The following is a 22,416-nucleotide window of genomic DNA, read 5'->3' as shown; positions in this document are numbered from 1 at the left end:
AACCCATGTGGAGAAATAATTGCCTAGACCGAAACGAGAAAGCACTTCATGGAGATAGTGGTGTTCCACTCGATCGAAGGCTTTTTCTGCATCCAGAGACAATAATGCTGTATCCGGATGTTCTGACTTTGCATGAATAATATTTAGGACTCGGCGGACACAATGAAAAGCTTGGCGCCCCTTGATGAACCCATTCTGATCAGGATCAATGAGAACAGGCAGGTATTTCTCAAGCCTAAGTGCCAGTACTTTTGCTAATATTTTAACATCAGAATTTATTAGTGAAATTGGTCGATATGACTCACATTTTGTGGGTGGTTTCCCAGGTTTTAATAATACAATTATGAGAGCATTACGCAGGGATGTAGGAAGTTCACCTGTTTGAAAGCTATCCATGAACATATCGAATAGGGGAGATATTAATTTATCTTTAAAAATTTTGTATATATCTAATGGAAGTCCATCAGGACCCGGGGCCCTTCCCCCTTTCAATTTATCAATGGCATGCGAAATTTCTTTTTTTGTAATTGGTGAGTCTAGCTCAGCTTTAGCTTCTTCACTAAGTGAAGGAATTAAAATATGGTCAAAAAAATTATGGAAAGATTCAGTGGTTATATGGGTTTCTGATGAGTATAACTGTGAGTAATATGTCTCAAAAAGATTGTTAATTTTTTGGGGGGTTGTTATCTTATCCCCATTGGTATCTATGATCTCATTAATTGTTTTCTCGTTTTGCTGCGTTTTTATGCGCCATGCTAGGAGTTTCCCCGCCTTCTCTCCCTGATCATAATAAGTCTGTTTCAGTCTGATTAGTCCTGCAGAGGCTTTATTAGTGGATAGCGCAATATATTTTGCTTTCAAAATTGCAAGTTTTCTTTGCGCCTCACTGCTATCGTTTGTATATATTTCCAGTTCAAGCTCCTTTATGTCATTTTCAAGCTCTAACATCTGTAAAAATTGCTTATTTGATTTATTTTTAGTGTATCCCATCATTTGACCTCGAATGAAGGCTTTAAAGGCCTCCCATCTTACCGCTGTAGTAGTTTCAGTCGTGTTAAGACGGAAGTAATCCACAATATTTGAACTGACGAATTCCAAAAACGCGGGGTTATGTAACCAAAATGATTTTAATCGCCAAATAGTCTGACCTCTAAGGTCATCAGAAGCAGAGTACTTGAGCAAGATTAAAGCATGGTCCGAAATTAGGATGCTCTTATACAAACAATCTTTAACTTTGGAAACAATTGTACTGGAAATTAGATAATAATCTATACGGCTGTAGGTGTTATGGCTAGCAGAGTGACAGGAATATTCTTTCTTTGTTGGGTTTCTAACTCTCCAAATATCTTTTAAGTTAAGTTCGACCATAAACTGCTGTATAATCTTCCTGCTTCTTGGGTGAGAAATATCCGAGCCTGAAGAACGGTCGAGTTCTGGATCAAGGGTGCAGTTGAAGTCACCGCCTATTATTATGTCTCCGTGTAGTGAAGAAATTGATAAGAATAGATTATTATAAAAGTTTGGGTCATCATTATTGGGTCCATATAGATTAACCAGAATCAGATCTTGTTGCAGTAACGAACCCTGTATAATTATGAATCTGCCTTTTGGATCCAACACAGTTTTTTGTATGCGTAGTGGGATGGATTTATGCACAAGCACGGCCACACCCCTGGCGTGCGATGAAAAGGAACAAGTTATTACTTTGCCTGGCCATCTTTTCCTTAATCGAGCTGTCTCACCTGGGAGTAAGTGAGTTTCTTGTAAAAAAATGATTTTTGGGTGGTACTGTTTTAGTCTGGTCATTACTTGTTTTAGTTTAACGAATTTCCTCAGGCCTCTAACATTCCATGAGCCAAGCTCCAGGTCAAAACTCCTACTCATTTACCTAGTAAAATAATTTGTAGGGCCGAACCCTGTTCATGACATTTAGCCTTATCTACAAAAGCAAGCACCTTACAACTTGAAGAACTGAACATTCTGAAAAGACATTGAAAACTTGTGAACAAATTCCCACTCCCCAACTTCCCACCTGTGACTAGTCTGCACAGTTGTCCCCCCCTCCCAAAAAAAAAGACGCGGTTATAGTCCCTGATCCTTTAAAAGGAGCAGAGAAATCGACCTACTGTTAATACAGACCTATGATCCGACCCTAGAGGCCTCATAGTGGTCACCTTAAAACTTACCTAAATGAAATATGCCTGTAGTACACAGTATCTTTTCCTCACATATATAGTTATTAAACTTGTACGAAAATGAAAGCAAATTGAAATGCCAGTTCTGAATTGTCAGACTTTAGGATAAACACGACATGCAGGTGAATCATTGAGCAACAGTATGCTCAGTGCAGCAGGTTACAGAACCTCAGGATGGTTAACCAGCACTTTGTTGTCGGACCCTTCGGATGAAATCCTCCACCTCCGCTGCTGTGTGAAAAAGGTTTCGGCTGCCCTGGTGGAAAATCCTCATCCTCGCCGGAAAAATTAGTCCGAAGCCGATGTTTAATTCCCGGAGCTGTTGCTTCACCCCGTCATATTGTCTCCGTTGTTTTTGTACCACCGTGGACAAGTCCGGGAAGAACATAATGTGTCGGTCGCGGTACATCACTTTCCCACTCTGACGCGCCGCCTTCATCACCTTCACCTTGTCCTGGTAGTTGAGAAACTTCATGATGATGGCGCGGGGGGGGTCGTTCGGAGCCTGTCGACCCGGTAATCTGTGGGCCCGCTCTATGATGATTGGACTTGGTAGTGCATCCGTGCCCAAAACTTCTGGCAGCCAGGTTTGAAGGAAAGACACTGCATCTCCCCCCTCGGTTCCCTCAGGCAGGCCGATTAGCCGCAGGTTGGATCGACGGTGTCTGTTTTCCAGATCATCCAGTTTCAGGGTGAGCTCGTGAACTTTCTTTTGAAGGGATGACTCTTTGCTAGCTAGCGAAGAGATGTCGTCTTCAACTTTGCTGATACGGGTCTCGGCCGAGGTCAGCCTCTCGGAGAAAACAGCTATTGCCTCTTTTATTTCTTGGTTAGATGTTATGACTTCTCGCATTTGAGTAGAGACGTCCGCTCTCAATAAGCGTATGGCCGCTAAAATATTAGCCTCTTCATCTACCTGGCCGCTAGCGCTAGCATTAGCATCTTCCTCGTCCTCTCCGTCCAGCGAGGTGCGGTCTGTGTTGGCCTCGTTAGCGTCGTCGACTTCACCCGCTTTCCTCGGTTTATTTCTGCGTGGGTTTGGCATTTTCGTAGACAAAGTTGTAGTAAAGTCAGTACTGGGGCAGGCGTGAACAGTTGAGTGACTCTATAGCGAAATGGAAAAGCAAATATAAGCCCGTTAGGTCAGAGCTCCAGATCCCGCTGCTGCTCAGGTAGACGCCATAACCGGAAGTGAGACATTGAAGTTCTTTGGTGGACTTCCACATCTGGCAGGTCGAAATTTATAAGTATCTCATTGATGGATTTAACGGCACTACTATAGGACTAAAAGCTGCGTGAGAAAGGGATTTGGGGGCAATGTATGAAGATGAGGAATGGAATATACTAGTATATTATTAATTATTCTTGTATATACTAGAATATACTATACTTAAGGAGATGTTAAACCCAATGAGAGATGCCTGGTCTAAACTTATTCAATTTAAAATACTCAACAGACTCTATTGGACACCTGTGAGGAAGTATAGAGGAGAACTGAGTCATTCAGATATCTGCTGGCGATGCGATGCTGAACGAAGGGACATTGTCTATATGTTTCTCAAGTGTCCCAGCCTGGCCACCTATTGGCAGAAGGTTACAAAAAAGATTATTGACAGCCTGGGTGTGGGTGTTGGTCTAACCCCTGCTCTTTGCCTTCTGAATAGTCTAAAAGGAAATGAGAGAATAGTTGGGAAGAAGGCCCTGTGGCTAAAGGTTGCTATCACTACAGCTAAGAGGGTGATACAACCCTCCTTACTCCGAATGGTTCACAGCCCTATCAGAAACTGCCTCTCATGAAAGACTAATATACAAAATAAACAGGAAAATGGACATCCATACAGAAATTTGGGAGCCATTTCTAACACAGATCAGGGAAACGTAAGGTAAATCCTATGTACACATAATTTAAAACCAAGCCTACAGTGCAGAGAAATAGTTTCCTTCCATGTCAAGTGTTCGCTACATATGTGGTACATGTATGGTTGTTTACAGGGTGGGTGTCTATGTGCAAGCAGGTACAATACGAGATGTGTGCCTATGTGTAGTATTTGTAATGATTCATTCATTCATTCATGTTCTTCATTTTTAATATGATTTTGTAATGCCTGTGTAGGAAACAATAAAAACCATAATTGGAAAAAAAAAAGACAAAGAAATCTAAGATGATATATAGGATCACATCATGAAATTATCCATTGCGACTGTTAAGTAAAATGATCTTAACTGCAGCATCTATGTTGACAGGAAATAACAGAGAGGGCAGATTTGTCCATCACAGCGGTCAAGGATAGTGGTTACTGATATACATGTTTTTATGAAGTTGTTCAAAACCTGTGCTGTCAGGGCTTCATGCAGCATGGAAATGCCTTGTCTGAGATAAAAACCAACCCTGTTATTATGATACTGAAGATTAACTTTAAGCTCGGAGAAGAGGCTCATTATGACACAGTACACACTATATTTGATGAGACAATTGTTAGCAGTGTCATCTAATAGATTAGTGAAACACAATCTTTGATGCGTCATCACTCAATTTAGCAATTCTGTCCTAAACTGTCACATTACTCATCATCCACTAAGTGATACAAAATCTTCCTTAGTTTGTCCAGAGGATAGTAACTGATGAAAAATATTCCTTTACGCTGTGTTTTGTATGAGCAAGGCCAAAGTGAAAGTGGTGGCAAGATAATTCTGACTGCACCAAACCCAAAACCTCTGCAACTGCAAAACAGGAACTTTTTAGTTAAACTGCTCAGACAGAGCCATCATTTTGGCAGTCATTGTGTTTTGGCTGACAACTGTTGACACCACAGGACTTGAGTCACATTACTGTGTTTTCATCTTTACATTCTTTAGCCACTGACCAATGACCCATTTTGATTGCCAAAATCTTGTCACTGCTTTTTCCAAAAATCCGTAATGCATTATTTGTAGAATATACTCATTTCCTGTCAATGACCAGTGTTAAGCTTTCGTGAAAATCTGCAGAAGCCAACATGGTTGTCTGAAATCATTCAGACTGATCACATGTTCCAGTAAAAAGGCTTTTGTTATAATGTTGCATTATGTAACTGAAGTTCAATTTGTTGTTCAGAGGGTGACATCCTAAATTATCTTTAGCTTTCTAACAGTGAGACTCTTGATCATTTGTTGAGTATTTATTCCTCACTAGAAATGATTTTCCCTATTTGGAGCTCTGTGTAACGCTCTAGTTGTCAGTATTTGAATAAAAAGCAACAGTGAAAAATGGCCCAGTTCCAGGCTTTGTAATCGTCCACCCATAAATCTCCGGATTCAACTGATAGAAGTTGAACCAAAACCAACATTCCTACATGCATGTCATGCCACTGACTAGGGGTGGGAATCTCTTGGCACCTCACGATTCAATTCAATTCCGATTCAGAGGTCAACGATTTGATTCTAAATCGATTCTCGATGCATCTCGATGCAGCAAGTTTGCTAGTCACTTCCTACTTTTTTCTCACTGTGTGACTACTTGGTACTTTCAAAGCAAAGTATTTGTAATGATCCATACTTCATTTACTTCCAATATATTTAATTAATAAAACAAATGAAAGAAATGTGGCAAGTCAACTGGAAGGTTACATAAACTAGCAAACATCCAGCTTTGCAAAGAACCAAAAGGAAAAGAAAAGTGTTCCTGTAGCAGCATACATGTAGTACATTAATACAGCTGCAGCTGGTCGAAGGTCGATACAGGTGTTTGTATCACAGGTTGATCTGGACGTCTCACACTTTGCCACAGCTGACCGACCTCACGCTGAGTTTGGGCTGGATTTCAACATATTGTGCGGACTGTATGACAGTGTACAGTTTTCACATCGCCTTGGATTCAGCTTCATAACGATGTATGCGGCTGTGAACGATGGCTTTAAGTAACCATTTGAACGCACGGCAGAATGACAGAAATACCCGATAGTTAGTAACAGGTGTCGCAAGTTAACCTGGACGCTGCGCACTCAACGTCACAGCTGACAGCTATCAGCCAACAGCTAACAGCCAACAGCTAACAGCCAACAGCGGACTCCACGCTGCTCTCGAGCCGCTCGGCGTGAACAAATGCCTCAGACATTCCACCCATGAGTTGTTTGTGAGTACAGACATTCACAACACATCCCATGTTTTTTGTTGTGTGCACGCAGTCAACTGTCCGGGCGCTGCACTTCTGCACTTCTGAGTTCCGCCTCTTGCGTTCCGTCAACATTACGTTGTCAATTAACATGTAGAAAATCGATTTTTGACATTTGTGAATTGATTCAGAATTATCCACGTCTGAATCGCGATTCATCTAAGAATCGATTATTTTTCCCACCCCTACCACTGACCATAACTGGTATTTGTGGACATCCCTAGAGGCTTGACACAGGCATCAAAAATTCTCAGATGGATAAAAAATATCATTATGAGGTATTATTTCAGTTCTGATGATGAATTATGTAGCAGTAACACATGCCTTCCTCTCCATCTAAAGTGATCTTTTACTGTCTCTTGTAATTTAGCGCTTACAAAATGTTTGTGATGCCCATAATTAATTGAGCGTTCACTGCCATTGAATGATCTGAGGCTCATTTCACCAGAGAAGCTGATGAGGCAGATTTGTCTACATTTGCTACCTCCTGTGCTTTTCTCCTCATTTCATCTAATCTTTTTTCTATTATTCAAGTTTTTACAATGAAGAACACATGTAAGAAGTGATGATGGAGAGCTCCATCTGTCCGCAGTGCTCCTCCTCTTTGTTGCTGTGTGTCTCACATACTCAAAGGATTTGTTTGGTTTTTTTGTTGCTATTAGCTTGGCGAGCTGATGATGAGTCATGCAGTGGATATATAATTCATGGTGATATTGGTTTTGTGTGTCTAAACGATGCTTATGGGTGAGGTAGAGGTAGCAGCAAGACAGGAACATCCCAGCAAGCCTTTCTCCTGCATTAAATTGCTAACTCTAAGTCAGCGAAAGATTGGAAAATAAAAGGAAAAAGGAGAAATGTTATCGCTACTTTGTCTTCAGAGCTCAGGAACAAATTGATGCATCCTGATACATAAAATGATAACACCTTATGAAGTATTGTCTTTTGATATATTCTCGAAATACAAGAAAAATCAAAATGTTCTAAAGTATTTCCGAACAACCCTTGATGAATAAGGGCTACAATATGGCAAATTTAAATATCCAAATGACAGAAGCTGCAGTGTTTTGTTGAAGTATAATGTGACAAATTTTGATTACAATTAAGTACTGTAGTGCTGCAGAGAAGCCCTGGCCTACTTTAAGTCCACCAGTCATAAGCGTTTATAATTGTGGTACAGGCCCACATTGTTATTGTAAAGATGATCAGGTTTCTTTGTCAATGTCATTGTTATGTATCTGCAATCAGCTCCACCAGATCCACACAGAATGAGGCATAAAGATTTACGTTTTGTGAAACAGGGACCACTGAATTTATTATCAGTTAAGATATTTTTAAAATGTTGCACAAGACAGGGAATATATCCATCGATAGTGCAGCTCTCTTTTAGTCAATATTTGTTGTGTATTTATTTCCCAGAGTGAGACCTTCAGAACACTAGGTCCCAACAAACAACAGTTCCCAATAAATCCCAATAAAAAAACAGGAAATCTTCGCCATTCAGACCCCCGGTAGTCTATTATCAAAATAGCAGCATGTAAATTTAATATTGATCAAATGATCTATTAATCAATCAAATATTTAATTAATGACTTAAGACTGTTTCAGTTCAAAGTCCTAGAATAGTCAATTTTTCCATGTTTAAATGAATAGCATAAAGTAATAATGTGACACCCGTCATAACTGGTAAGTCCTTATGTATTTATTTATCTTCTAAAAGTAGGAGGCCTGAACTGATGCCACATAACACAGCATGTATAGCCTCAGCTAATTTGCTATTCTTATCCCTAGATGGGCTGTTAAAAGACATAAAACTCAATAACAAATACACAAGAGACAATACAAACACAGTGTCAACAATGAATACGAGCAAGAAAATACAGACAGAACAATATGAAACACAAACTGTGTTACAATACAATTAAACAACGTAAAATAAGAAGCACCAGATCAGATCAACGTTTCAGTTTTGAGTGATGCTAGTCAGGATCGACTTGAGTTCTACAGGTAAAGAATTCCACATGTTAATCACCTGAACAGAAAATGCTTTTTGTCTCAATGAGGATTTATGTAAAGGCACCTTACAATTCCCATTGGACGCTCCACATGTTTACTGAGCATCTGAAACTTAAGTCTTGCACTTCTAGGAATCTCTAAGGAGTCTTTATGGATGGAGTAGTTCCGAGCTGTGGTATAGATGCGTTTGACCCAGTTGCTGTTTATCACAGATCCATGATGAAATGCATCATTTGGTGCACGCCGACTCCACCCTCCTCTCCCCGAAGCACGACAGTGAATATCCCAGTGTTTACCTTAGCCCTTCAAGGCCATCCAATAGACCTGTCCACTTGTTGCCGGGCAGATCTTAAACTATAATGAGTATGCAGGTTTTGTCACTCTGACATGTGATCCTCCTTGTCTGACAGTGGTTTCACGATCCTGTCTGCCATGTTACTGAGATACTGTGACAGGGCAGTGGGTTGGAATCAAATGTCCAGCAGTTATTCATAGGCGGTGATGATGACACAGGTGTAGATGTCGATATCCTCCTGCCCTTCTAGACTTCCTGACTCCCTAGAGCCCCAAAATAATCCTCAACATGTGGGTCACAGTCCAAGATAGACACAGAAACAGTGAGGACAGTCCTCCAGACCTAACAAGTCCGTCTATAACAGGATCCAAGGCTAATTAAGATATTAATGTGCTTTGATCAAGACAGAGGTCCTGTGATAATAATAATCCTGTGTGATTTAAATAAAACTCTTGGCTATAATTGTTCTTGCTTATGCTGCTTTTCTGAAGCAGGAAGTGAGAACTTTTTTCAAGCTCAACCTTTAACAACTGGATAAGAAATGAACCGAGAGTGTTTCATCATCCTGTTGTTCCAGGTTCGTTCAGTTCAGTTGATTCACTCATAAATTATTTAACATGGTTCCCAAAGGCCTTGGCTCTTTAAGGAGTCGTGGATTTTTAAAAAGTAGAAAAGGGTATTTTATCAAATGAATGGTTGTCCGTAAGTTCTTGAAGACTTTTTTTCAGTACAGCATCAAAATTCATCAGTGTTCCCAAATTCATGTTGGAGGTTTGATTTGTCAGAGCAGCTTTCTTAAATGAATATACTTGACTCTGCTTTTGACACTTTACAAGGTGAGGCTGCAGGACAAGACTGCACTAAAAACATTTGAGTCCTTGGTTCCACTAGACGAAGTATTGAAAGTCAATAAGAAATAATTGAATTCAAGAGCAGTGTGTGTAAACTTTTACATCCATAAACCTTCAAGTAAGGTTCATGGCAAGGTCATATTAAAGTAATGAAGCCATGGATCAGGTTTAACAGAGGTATGGGCAGTAGGCGATTTGAAGGGGGATGAGGGGGGATGCCACCCCCCTTGTTAGCAAAATTACCAAAAAGCATCCCCCTTGTTAACCTGACATCAGTCTCCATCCGCCAGTAGCAGATAGTGTGCTAAAATCACAAGTGTCCGTGATCAGCTCTGACGCACAGTGGAGTCAAGCCGGGCACGGCTGCTTTGTGATCCAGCTGCCCGGTTTATTTTTGACGAAAGCCGCAACAAGCTGCACAGAGCAGATCGCGCCAACAGGAAGTCAGAGACATGGAAACGGCATAGAGTATCCAGCCAGTTTTCAAAATAAAACACTCTGTGCAGACTGTATAAAAACGAAAAATTACCAGATCAAGTCTGGCAGGCACAAGACTCCACTTCTGAAACGTTCCCGTTATGATGCCGTGCGGAGGGCGGAATAAAACCTGTAGCAGACGCACATGATTATTTTCAGTAATGTTTAATGTTTTTCAGATTTGAGTTTTTTCTGACAGTTTAACATTAATAGTAAGTTTGTTATTTATGTTCTAAAACTAAATGTTACTTTTTGTGAGTGTTTTTAGTGTGTCTGTTAAGAACATGGTGGCTTATGTTATGTTGGTAATTGTCATTTTTGTGCTGGTTTATAGTTTAACCATTAGTGAAGTAGCTGTTACATTTCCGAGCTGTTTTACCCCCCCTGTCGAAACGCACCCTGCAGGAGTGACTTTCTCCATTCTGTATTTGTAGTTTTTAAATATAAGGTCTTCATATCGGACAATATATTTGCTGATACCGATATATCTGTGATAATATTGGATAAATAGATATAATAAATAGATAAAATCGGCCAATAAATAAGTCGGTCAGGCTCTACTATTTTTCACAATGTTCATTGAGTGTCCTTCAAGAAATTTAGATGGTAAAAAATTCCAAGTGTGAGAAACATGAGAAAACCCTGCCTGAATAAACTCAGTCCACTGCATACAATTTAAAGGTGTACTTACTCAATACTTTAATTCAGTTATAAAAAGACCATAGTAGTAGGTAGAGAAGGAAGATAACTGGATAAAATGGAATTGTAGAATTAGAAATGTCACAGTTATGGTCAAGAGTGTGTACATAGGTGTGTCGGGTCAGGGTGATGCTCGCGTTGGGCCATCCCCCTTGTTAACAAATTAACAAATCATTTGTTGATTATGGGTGAGGACAGGGAGGACGGAGGTAGAGGGAGAACAATCGATGAGCAGAGTTGAAAGCCAAATAGAGAATATGAAGAAAGCCTGTGTGTGCCAGGCAGCCCGTCTTCTGTGGCACTCTTATATAATGGTTATCAATGGAGCGTCCAAATCAGGCCATAAAGAACCATTTTGCCTACTTCTGCTGGAAACACTGCTGTCAGCAGGAAGAAAGAGAGAGAGAGAAAGCAAAAGCAGCCAAAGGACAATTAGGCCAGTTACAGAAGGATCGTTATTTCTTCATAAATACTTGAAAAAAATTGTGTCTGCAATAAACATTGTTCTGTATTCAGTCTATGATCTCAGGTAGTCTGTGAGGATCCTGTTGTTTATCTTTAGCTCTTAGATCTAAGCCATTATTTAGTGATGGTGTGTCTCGTACCCCTTCACATTGGACAAAAAGACCCACTAACACTTGCTCACATCTGCAATCGACATTCATTCCCGCTTCAAATGACTGTGCAACGCCAAGTGATTGAACCGCGAAAACCAGGTGGATTTGCTTATTTAACTTGTTGAAGTTAAACCCTGTGTTTGAATAATTTGTATCCATCTTAATGTAAGCAGTGCTCAAATATCATTAACTCTGTTGCATTGTCACTGGCCTTCATGCTGCTGTCCTCTGTCCCTTTGTTTTCGGGCACATTTGGGATTTTGAATGTAACTGAGCAGACACAAAAAAGAAAGGTAAACTTGTCTTTTAGCGAGGGGTAAGGACTAAACTACCCTCTTTAAGTGGGTTTTGCCAGGGGAGTGAAGCTGCTGTGTAGTCTGGTGGTAAGTCCGTGGATACTTCTGTATCTTTTGCCAGATCGCAGCAGGGTGAACAGATTGACTTGGGTGAGTGTTATTTAAGCAACATTACCCGAGAGGGTGTGTTTAACTTCAGTGCTGCTTGCAGACCTCGGCGCAAGCGCCTCGGTCCTGACCGCATCACTGTTATGCTCAAATGACGTTAAAGCACACCCTCTAGGGTAATATTGCGATTATACAACTAATACCAACACAAATAAAATGTATAATCAAAATATATCCATGTTGATGGACAGTGGCGGTTCTAGACCAGTTTTAATAGGGGGGCCAGGGTGGAGCCGGCTTTTTTGTTAGGGGGCACATACTACCCGGAAAAAAAGATAAATCACTCATTCAGACAAAACAGTGTTTACAATTTCAGCATTTTTCATTGGGTAGTAAACTGCTAAGACACTTTATTTCCACCTTTCCCTTCAGTAAAAAATCAGTGCAAGAAATCTGTCATTGTATTATTGATGCAGAATCCCTGTCGGGGGGGCCACAGAGGGGTCCAGACTCGGAGTTACGGAGGCACTGGCCCCTGTTGCCCCCCCCCCAGAACCGCCCCTGTTGATGGATATTTGCTCTCAAATTTTAAAGGTTTTTGCGAGTGTGCGTGGCGTTTCCATGGACACACATGGGGTCTGACTAATAACTGAAACAAAATCAGTTACGTCAGTTGACTCATATGTGTAATGGAACGTAGTTTACCACTCCAGCAAATAATCCAACCCTTAGTAGTGACCTAGCAACAGAAAGGATTTTCTAGTCCCAGATGAGTGAAATCTGAGCTGACGTTAATGTTTTATCGCGGTCTCGGAATTTCCTGAACTGAATCAATACTGCACAGATAAACAGAAGATGCTTATTTTTATCGCCCAAGTTATAACAAAGATGTTGATTTTTTGTTTTCTTTTATATTTTTTATGAAACGTTTTCACCGTGGTCACAATAGTGTCTCTCACACTGAAGGGAAAATAAATAATAGCCGGCGCGTTTATTTGTTTCAATCACTTAACAGGTAAGGCGTTCATTTGGGACCAGGTGGCACTTTGGGACAGACGTTTAATTCCTTCCTCTCAAAAATCCGGGATGAAAATGTCACAAACTTCTCCAGCTTCTCTGTGAATTCTCTGGCATCCTTCTGGGCAATAGTTGTCTTCTGCAAGAGAAGTTGTTGCGGCGGATTAAACGATTCAGCCAACCAGAACTCACAGATAACTCCCCATCTCTGCTGTCACTCACGGTGGCGTACATTTGTTTCGCCATCGTCCTGATCATTTTGCAGGACACTCTCTCTTGGCATGCCCGTTTGCTGATAACTAATTCCCGCATGTTTATCTCAGGCTCCTCGCTCACTCCCAGCCTGGCCCTGTTGCTGTCCTCCTCGGACAGCTCCGTTTTATTTTATCGCCAATCTCTCACTCTCTTGGGGTCAACAGAGAAACGTCTAGCGGCTGCTTCTCCCGACTTTTCCTCTGCATATTTTACGGCAGAAAGTTTGAATTTCAAGCCGTACTTTTTTTTTTTTTTTTTTTTTTGCTCCAGCTCTGACAGTTGCTATGTTGCCATGGAGATGGATACACTATTGCCACAGACTTGGCGGAGTAATATTTTGAGTGATGAGTCAGGCGTGCTGTCATGCTGATTTGAGCACGGTCAAAATGTCTTGTTGACCAATCAGATTGCTTGGTCGGAACTACTTGTTGTATAATTTGTAGTATCCCTGACAGTAGCGTCATTAAAAGATATATTAAAGACGAGTGGCAAATCATTTTTGTGATTGACCTTGTGCGAATGCAGAGGAGAACATACAGTCATGGTCAAAAGTTTCCATCCACTCATAAAGAACATGTACATCATCATCTTCAGTTCCAGTGATTTCTACAGCTCTCATGTCTCTGTGATCAATGAGTGAAATACACACTGCTTTGTCACAAAAACATTCATGAAGTTTGGTTCAAAAGTGAATTTATCATAGGTCCTCTGAAAATGACTTTTGACCACGACTGCGTGTTCAAAACTTAAAAGCTCTTTCAGTGTTTAACAGAATAATGCACCCAATGAGGTTTCTCAGTGAGAGCAGACGAGCATTTGAATAGTTATTTCCTCCTTACAAGATGTCACCAGATACCTTTTGTGTCTTTTAATGTATCTTGTGTATTTTAAGACTCCACGTTCTCCACGGAGAGTGATGCCACATCCCACAGATCATTACGTCCCATGCAACATTACACAAGACAAGACAAAACTATTACGAGCAATGTTGGGTTGGACTGAGTTGGAGTTGGATTAATTCATGCAGCTGACTCAAATAACCTAATATTTTAGCTATTTGTGAATTTTGACATCATGGATGGATGGATGGATGGATGGATCTGATTTGTCCATATATATCTTTAGTGACTAAGTTATGTATTTGCTCTACACATGAAGCCTGCACTGCCATAAATCCGGCTGAGAGCTGATCCTGGCCCATGGCCCACATGTCAAGCTGTTTCATAGTGCAATTTATTTCAATGAAGCACGTGTTGTCCTCTTTTCCAGCTTAGCTTCAGGGTCACAAGATGTTTCAGTGAACATTGTCATTTAAACCCTTGGACGATGACATCATGAGCTAAAAGTGATACTAGATGTGGATTCTAGCTTTTTAAAAATGTATTACCCTGTTCCACCCTGTAACCCTGCCATCCTGCATTTACAAGAAAGTCTAAATAAACCTGGACATATGTCTCACAGTCAGGTACACCTTGACAGAGTGAAGACAGTTGGAATTTCGTCCTCAGGAGTCTGTCTGTGGTTGCAATGTGTGTACACGTCATTTAGCTCTGAGTGTGTAGAGTTAAAAAGTGTTGTTTCAATTTCCACTAGAACACACATCATACTGTAAGCCCCTATGTGCTTTTTATTCTTGTTTGTCACTAACGTTGATGATGGATGGACATGTATACTTGGGTAAGAATGCACTGAACAAGTGCTCATCCAGCACGCACACACGCAGAAACACCTTGACCTCAGGACAGATGACAGCATCAGCTCTTGACTCATACGAGCAGAGATAGATGGCAGCTTTGATGACAAGTTGTTTCTCTACAAGGGAAATGGATGGCTGAGTAGGAATTCAAGCCTATTCTCTGTCCACTCTTCTCCTTCATCCTCACAATCACTCAATCTCTCCTTCAATGTCCTCTTCCCTTTGTTGCCTACTCTAATAGACAGGGCATGTGAGCGGAGCGCGGAGCGAGCGGGGAGCGGAGCGTGCGAAATATAGTCGTAGCGCAGAGCGGGTTTTAATCCAAAGGCCAGAGCGATGGTTCTGTTTCGCTCCAGTTCCGTTCCGACACCGCTCTCCACGAGTCTAGGGCATGCACAAGTCCACACAGACTCACGTGTGCCTTCAAGGGTTAGCCTACATCAGAAGTCATTCGTTGAGAGATGGAGTTTGTAAAATATTTCGAAAAGCAAGCAGACAGGTCATATAGGTGCAACGTCAGAAATTGCTCCCTCTTTTAAATTTGAGCGAGCATGGAGCGATTTCACCGGAGCTGAGCAGAGAGCAGTCTTTAAGCGGAACTGTCTGGTATGACTTTGAGCGATCGAGCGAAAGAGCGAACACCCACGTAAGCGGTGAGCGGAAATTCTCGCCGCTCAGCTCCGCTCACATGCTCTGCTCATAGACTATACTGACATGCTGTGATCTTGTAGTGGTAAATACAACATTGTTTAATCTTTGTTCTCCAGCTTTTCATTGTAATGCACATAGCTAAGAAGTCAATACAGACATTTAAACTAAACCATTTCGGTTAATTGAATTATGGAACCAAGCAGTCTGGAGTAACTTAACATGCGGCAAGCCAAGAAATGCAACAGCACAGTCCCTATTTGCTGTAGCAGATTACAGGCATCAGTCAAATACAGAAACCTACTTAATCACAGCGACAGTAAAAATAAAAGAAAACACTTCACTTTCTGTTTGTTTTAGGTTTTACTTCCTGGTCACCTGGTGACTATTTCACAACAACAATCAAACTCTGAGCCATGTGGGAGGAGAGGTGACCATCTTTCATTCTGCTCTTCTTCATTCAAAGCACTACATTGTATTTATCGTAGATTGGTGATGCAAAACTGAATAGACCTTTTGGAGAAAACAACACTTTGCAGTGACCTGACTGACTGGTCATTAGTGCTGTTTGTGCAAACTGTATACAATGAAACTATAAATACAGCCTAGATTTATATGTCTTATAATGAGCCTTGGTGATATGAAACATTACAGTAGATGTCTACATGAAGCTCATACTGTCATATAGACCAAAAATAGACACATGCACAAACATTCATAGCTCTGACAAAGTTTCCATGATGTTGTTTGGTACCTCACACTACATAGTGCTAGCAAGAGACTGCTCCAGTAGCAGACAAGAAATACTCTGCAAACTTGTTACTGATTGCCTTTCTGGACCACAACGCTGCACAAACCTGCGCTTTCACTACGCCTGATATGGTTTCAATATAGCCCAACACATAATCAGGGGCCACAAGTTTGGTGCAGCTTTCACTCATCGGGATGGAACATTTTGATGTGCTAATACTTCAGGTGTCCATAATGCATAATGTTAACACTCAATGACCACCATGTGAGGGTAAATATGTTTCATTCATTCAAGGGCAGTAATCTCAAAGAAGGCTCAAAACCTGAGCAAATAAAACTAAAAATATCAACTGGCTAAAAAAGTATTTTTTCTTTTCATTTTCTTGACTCCACCCTTTATGTTCAGGCTTCCTCCTGGGATCTAAATGAATAATTCAGATAAAAGACGTATCAAACTGGGCAAACTACACACAACACCGGTAATGACATTGAGGGCAGCAGTGTTGTGTCCTTCTCTGTATCCAACATATGAATAATAGATTGGATTCAGGAAGCGCAAACTGGCCGGCAAAGGTAGAGAGTCCTACCACATCCTGTACACAGCTCTCTCTCTCTCGTTTTCCAGCTCTTTCTTTCTCTCTCTGCCTCTTATGTTCATCCCTCCCTCCCGTCTACCCTCCTCTCCTCTCCTCTCCTCTCCTCTCCACTCCAATCCACTCCCTTTGTGTCCATCAGTTATAATCTATTGGAGAACCAGCACAAAGAACAACCACGCCAGGCATGTCGGCGTCATCTTTAAAGGTGTACCGTCGGGATATTAGAGCATCAGATTACAGGGGATAAAGAACGTGACTCTGCTACAGCAACAGAAGAAGGCTCAATATTTTACAAAAAACACAGATGCTGTTTATCTGCTGTTGGTGGGACTTAACTCCATTACCATCACTCTGAGCTTTACAAACCTCAGTCAGCGTGGATGATATACTGCGAAGGCACAGGAAATTGACAGAAGACCCTACGAAGCCTGAAGTATGGTTTTGTACATAAGCTCCCAGGATTGTAGTGGGGGAGCTGGCAGGGGGGTGGTGGTTGCACTGAGGCCTGGCAACGGGTCAGAAGGTGTCCCACGCGGAATGTGGCGCTACATGTGCTGCCAGAGGAGGCCCACACTGACTCTGACTTCATGTAGGTATACAAGATTGATGGGAACAGACACGTATAGTTGTTTTTTGTCTGTGGGGAAATTTTGTGGCTGTGGGATTTTAATGTTGAAGTCAACTAGAGAACGTTACTGTATTTTAATGTAATGTAATATTGAAATAAGTACATAGATATTCATTTAAGCATTCTTTATCACAGTTGTTTTCTCTGCTTAGTCCTTTGAACTATTATCTGCTCAGGAGTTGAGATATTAAAAACACTTTAAAATTAAAAACATTAAAATCCCTCCCTGAGGTGTACTTTAGTAACAGATAGTGAAACCAATGAACAGCTAATAAGTGAAGTACAACTCAGTTTCTCTTGGTTCTGTCTGTCTTTGAATACTAGCTGCCTTTCATTAGCTTCACTTTTGTGCTTTCTCTCTTTGCCCTGCCTGTTGTCCTCTGTTTTCTTCTTACCAGTTATTGTGTCAGATAGTGATTTTGGATGGTGGCCAATTCAAGTGCTGTTGTCTTGGGTCATTAAATCAATACCTTCCAATTGACGACAAAAGAAAAGAGATGACACCTTGTGAGTCACTGTGTCCACTGGGTGTTGGAACGTTATACTTCCTTGTAGTGAAACGGTAAAATGATAGGGTCCATTGATAAAAAGCTTGGTTTAATAAGAAAATTTAACTTAAATGAAGGTGAGGCTGGCTGGTCTGATGTTAAGACTTCCCTCCTGAGCAGCTACCAGGGCGGTGGCCCTGCTAGGCTGCCGCCTGCGTTCTGTCATTAGCATATAAGCTCAATTAGAGTAGACAGTAACACAATTACACCCACAGGCAGCGGAAGATGGAGACAAGAGACCATGTCAGCAATTACAGTCGCAGATATTGACTGCCTGTGGACTAGGGTTGCCAACCGTCCCTTGAAAAACGGAATCGTCCCGTATTTAGAAACAAAGTTACGCGTCCCGTATTGAGCTTAAAAGGGACGCACTTTGTCCCGTATTTCCGTGAGAATCAAAATGGTCTTTAAAATGTCAATGGAATCTATGAATGACAGGGCGTTTTATATGAAAATATACGGTAATCTTACTGCCAGCCCTCTCCTGCTCTGTGACCAATGAGCCAACAGCACACTCACACATGAGAATAACAATGCAGAATCCGGCTCTTCTCATTGGTCGAGGTACTGTCGCTTGCAAGAAGATACTGGAAGACAAGAGACTGAGGCAACTGGCAAAACAATCCAGCATGGCTCACAACGATACAGGTTCAGAGGACACAGCAGACGGTACGCCTTCCACCATGAGCAGTAACGTTACTCCCCCGATAAAAAAAAAAGAAAAGGCTGCAAAAATACAGACTCGAATGAGAAAAAGAAAACGTGGCTGGAAAAAGTGTAGATAATGTCTGCTGGCGCACTTTTTCTGTAGCCCATGGTGAACTGTTTGATGTGAAACAGCATGCATCTAGTGGTCTACACGTGAGGGACAACCAGGTGGACCCTTGACTGGTTTGTTGTCCACCAGGCAACACCAGAGGCAGATATGGAATGTAGAAAAAATAAGAATGTTTTTTAAGTCCAATAAATGTCAGTATTTTGTGGCCAAAAAAATGTTTAGTGTAATAAACACATACAATTGATAGATGAATACATGAAATAGATAAATAATACATAAAAGTAATACATAGATGAATAATAGATAAAGAATACACACTATACTATACATACATACAACCTTACACATGTCAGTTCAAACAGTCCATAGATATGTGATGTGCATAATTTGTACTGCACAGGCAGTTGATATACTACACATGAACTATATATCAGTAAGAAAGTAACAACTTTCTATTGTTTTATTTTATTTTATACTGTTTTCAGTTAAGCAGGACAGATTTCTGGGGTTGTCCCTTATTTATTTTTCAGGGAGTTGGCAACCCTACTGTGGACTCAGCTTAATTCAATTCATTTCAATTCAGGCTGTACAAGAAGGAGACCATCAAGATGGTAATAAGATGAGATCATTTCGATAATCACGGCAGATACAGTAGAGAGCTGGATGTAGAAATGGTGATTTTGTGCTTCCTGGAGATGTGGCCAGTGTTGTACATTTTTCTGTTTGATTCAGTAGCAATTGTAAGAGGTCTAGAAGGTTCTGTCACAGAGGTCCCTCTGGCTCAAACACTTCCACTAGCTGCACGGTTGATGTTTCAAATCTTCACTTTAAATGCTACTAATATCTGAATAACAGGGTGGTTGTTCATATGAACTATCGGATGTTAATGATGCATTGACTACTAACTGTTTTGTAATGTTAAATTGTCTTTACTTCCTTTTTGCATAAAGATTTAAGTCTACAAAATGTCAGGAGTAAAGAGAAACTGTCCACTTGGCCCAAAGTTTTGTCAGCCCAGAATCAAAAACATACTTTGCCTTTTACCTGGAGCACTATTTAACGATCTAGATTATTAAAGAGGTCTGTAAGTTGAGTTGGGGAGTTTTTGGTTGTAGCAGCAATGTTTCGTTCAAGCCGTCATGACCAAAAGTCTACATAATAATCCCCAGGCCTTGTTGTGAGCAATTTCATGATGGAAGTATTTGCTCCCTCCCAAACTACATCTGCCAGCCGTAGCACCATGCAGAGGGAAGCGTGCATCTACCCATGAACGGTTGTGCTCACGAACTCAATGGATGTAAACATTAATGGTGTCCTCCTCGGCTTAGCTGTAATGTAAGTTAGCTTAGCTAGCTTTGTTAGCTTGCCTGTCATCCATAAGTAGATGCACTCTTCCTTCTGCAGCATGATACAGGATGAAAATAGTTCCTACATAAGAGTGCTCACAAGAAGGTCTGTGGATTAGCTGGAATAACTGAGTCATTATTTCTTCTCTAGCTCCATTGTATTCAAGGGAGGTCAGAAATCTCCACAGCCAATATCCTCAAAATGCAGTAACTTGCACAAAAACAATTTGGCAACCACTAATAAATCTGGGCAGCCCAGCCCAAACACTGATAAGAAGTGTAATATTTACTGTACTGTTTGCTTGGCTGTGCATGTATGTAATTTCAACATCATCTTCATCATCATAACAGACACCCGTTACGCTGTGCTGGTGAATCATCCAGCACTAACTTGTGTGTGGAATGTTTGCAGCTCAGGGGTTAAAACAAAACATCAACATAAATACTGGAGTCACAGACATGTGTTTTTTACAAACAGCACAGTCAGGTGAGTCTTTGCTGACCCAAATTTGCTTCTCTGGGTTTCATTTGGCCAAAGGTGCATGTTAGTGAGAAATACAGACAAAGGAAACACAAGAAAAGTTATTTCTGTTTCTGCTTTCACAATTTTGGACAGGATTTTCTGTGCTGCTGCTGCAGTCAAATCTACTGTCTCTGCAGCTTAATCCAGATTCAAAAGCTTCTATCTTGAAATCTCCTCAAAAGCACTTCATACATGCAACGACAAGGAAACAAAATCAAACATCACAGTATTTTTGATTTTGCAGCTAGATATTGACTTTTGAACCATATTGTAGTGATAACTGTTGAGCAGCTGCTCAGTAACAGTCCAAGTGGCCAATATGAAGTTTGTGTTGATGCTTTAGGCCCTCAGTATGACTCCATCCAGTCTCGTTGGTTTATATACACAAAAACACTGTTGTACCTGATGACTTTCCACTGATAAACTGGACTCTGATTGACTATATCGAGAATTAAGTCTGTGCCGATTGGACCCTCATCCTCTATCAGCACATAGGTGTAGAAGAGGGACCATAACGAGGCCAGTGAAAAAACAAATCTGGGCCTGGCCTGAGGGGGCAGAATCAGCACTTCAGGACTGTTTCATGCACACCGCCTGGGAGGTTTTTAAGACGGCAGCCTCTCAGGGGGATCAGATAGACATTGAAGAGTATGCTGAGGTGGTTACCAGCTACATTGCAAAGTGCACAGAGGATGTCACTGTAATTAAGACTTTCACTGCTCTTGGCAATCGCAAACCCTGGATGACTACAGAGTTGCGCTCGCAGAGATGCAGCCTTCAGGGCGGGAGATATGACTGCTCTCCACTCACCCAGGTCTGCGCTCTCGAAGGGAATCAAGACTGTGAAAGGCACCTATGCAGAGAAAATCCAGGGACACCTCTGTGACACAGGAAACACCAAACGGATGTGGCAGCGAGTCCAAGCTCTGACAGATTACAAGTCCAGGAAGGAGATCAACAACGATGATGCTTCTCTTCCAGACAGGCTCAACAACTTCTTTGCACGCTTTGAAGCACCAAACCCGACAACCAGAGGGAGAGCTGTTCCCTCTCCACCATCTATCGGGGCCAGCCCTCACCATCAACGCAGCAGACACACGCAGGACCTTAACCGGGGTCAATCCATGGAAAGTGGGAGGCCTGGATAACATCCCGGGACGTGTGCTCAGAACCTGCGCTGGTGAGCTAGCAGATGAAGACTGACTGACTGACATCTTCAACATCTCCCTCAGTCAGGCCATCGTCCCCAGATGCTTCAAAACATCCACCATAATACCAGTAGCAAAGAAATCAGTTGAATCCTGTCTGAACAACTACCGCCCCGTCGCACTGACACCCATTGTGATGAAGTGTTTTGAGCGGCTTGTCAAACCACACATCACAGCCAGCCTCCCTGCATCACATGACCCATGTCAGTTTGCTTATCATCCCAACCACTCCACAGAGGATGCAATATCCACCACTTTGCACTCAGTCATCACTTATCTGGACCAAAAAAGACACCTATGCCAGAATCCTGTACATTGATTTCAGCTCAGCATTCAATACCATCATCCCCCAGAAACTAATGGAGAAACTCCTCCTACTCAGCCTGAACACCACCACGTCTCTGGATCCTGGACTTTCTGACGGAGAGACCTCAGTCTGTCCAAGTCAGAACAAACACTTCCAACTCCATCATGCTGAGCACTGGATCTCCTCAAGGCTGTGAACGCAGTCCATTGGTGTTTCCAGTGCTAACACACAACTGTGCATCCAGACACGAGGGGAACCAGATCATCAAGTTCACAGATGACACCACAGTGGTGGGACTCATTCATAGAAATGAGGAATCTATGTACAGAGAAGAAGTTAAACACCTAGAGGGTTAGTGCAGACAAAATAATCTGGTGCTCAATGCAGACAAAACTAAGGAGATGATTATCGATTG

General features: G+C 41.5%; 1 protein-coding gene across 9 annotated transcripts in view; it reads left to right on the top strand.

Moving 5' to 3' along the window:
* The window catches only part of enah (ENAH actin regulator), a 296,947-nt gene that overhangs the window by 215,143 nt on the left and 59,388 nt on the right, over positions 1 to 22,416 (top strand). The window contains exon 1 of one of the 9 annotated variants that reach the window (XM_030406062.1): positions 16,794 to 17,252. The exons of the other annotated variants lie outside the window; for them this stretch is intronic. Within the exon in view, the coding sequence (XP_030261922.1) occupies positions 17,099 to 17,252 (154 nt within the window). The 5' untranslated portion in view covers positions 16,794 to 17,098. Of the gene's footprint in view, positions 1 to 16,793; positions 17,253 to 22,416 lie in introns of those variants that run through there. 9 annotated transcript variants of the gene reach the window in all.

This window comes from Sparus aurata, chromosome 22 (genome assembly GCF_900880675.1).
Source record: "Sparus aurata chromosome 22, fSpaAur1.1, whole genome shotgun sequence".
Lineage (NCBI taxonomy): Eukaryota > Metazoa > Chordata > Actinopteri > Spariformes > Sparidae > Sparus > Sparus aurata.
Note: the sequence above shows the minus strand (reverse complement) of the source record. Positions and strands in the feature narration are given on the sequence as shown.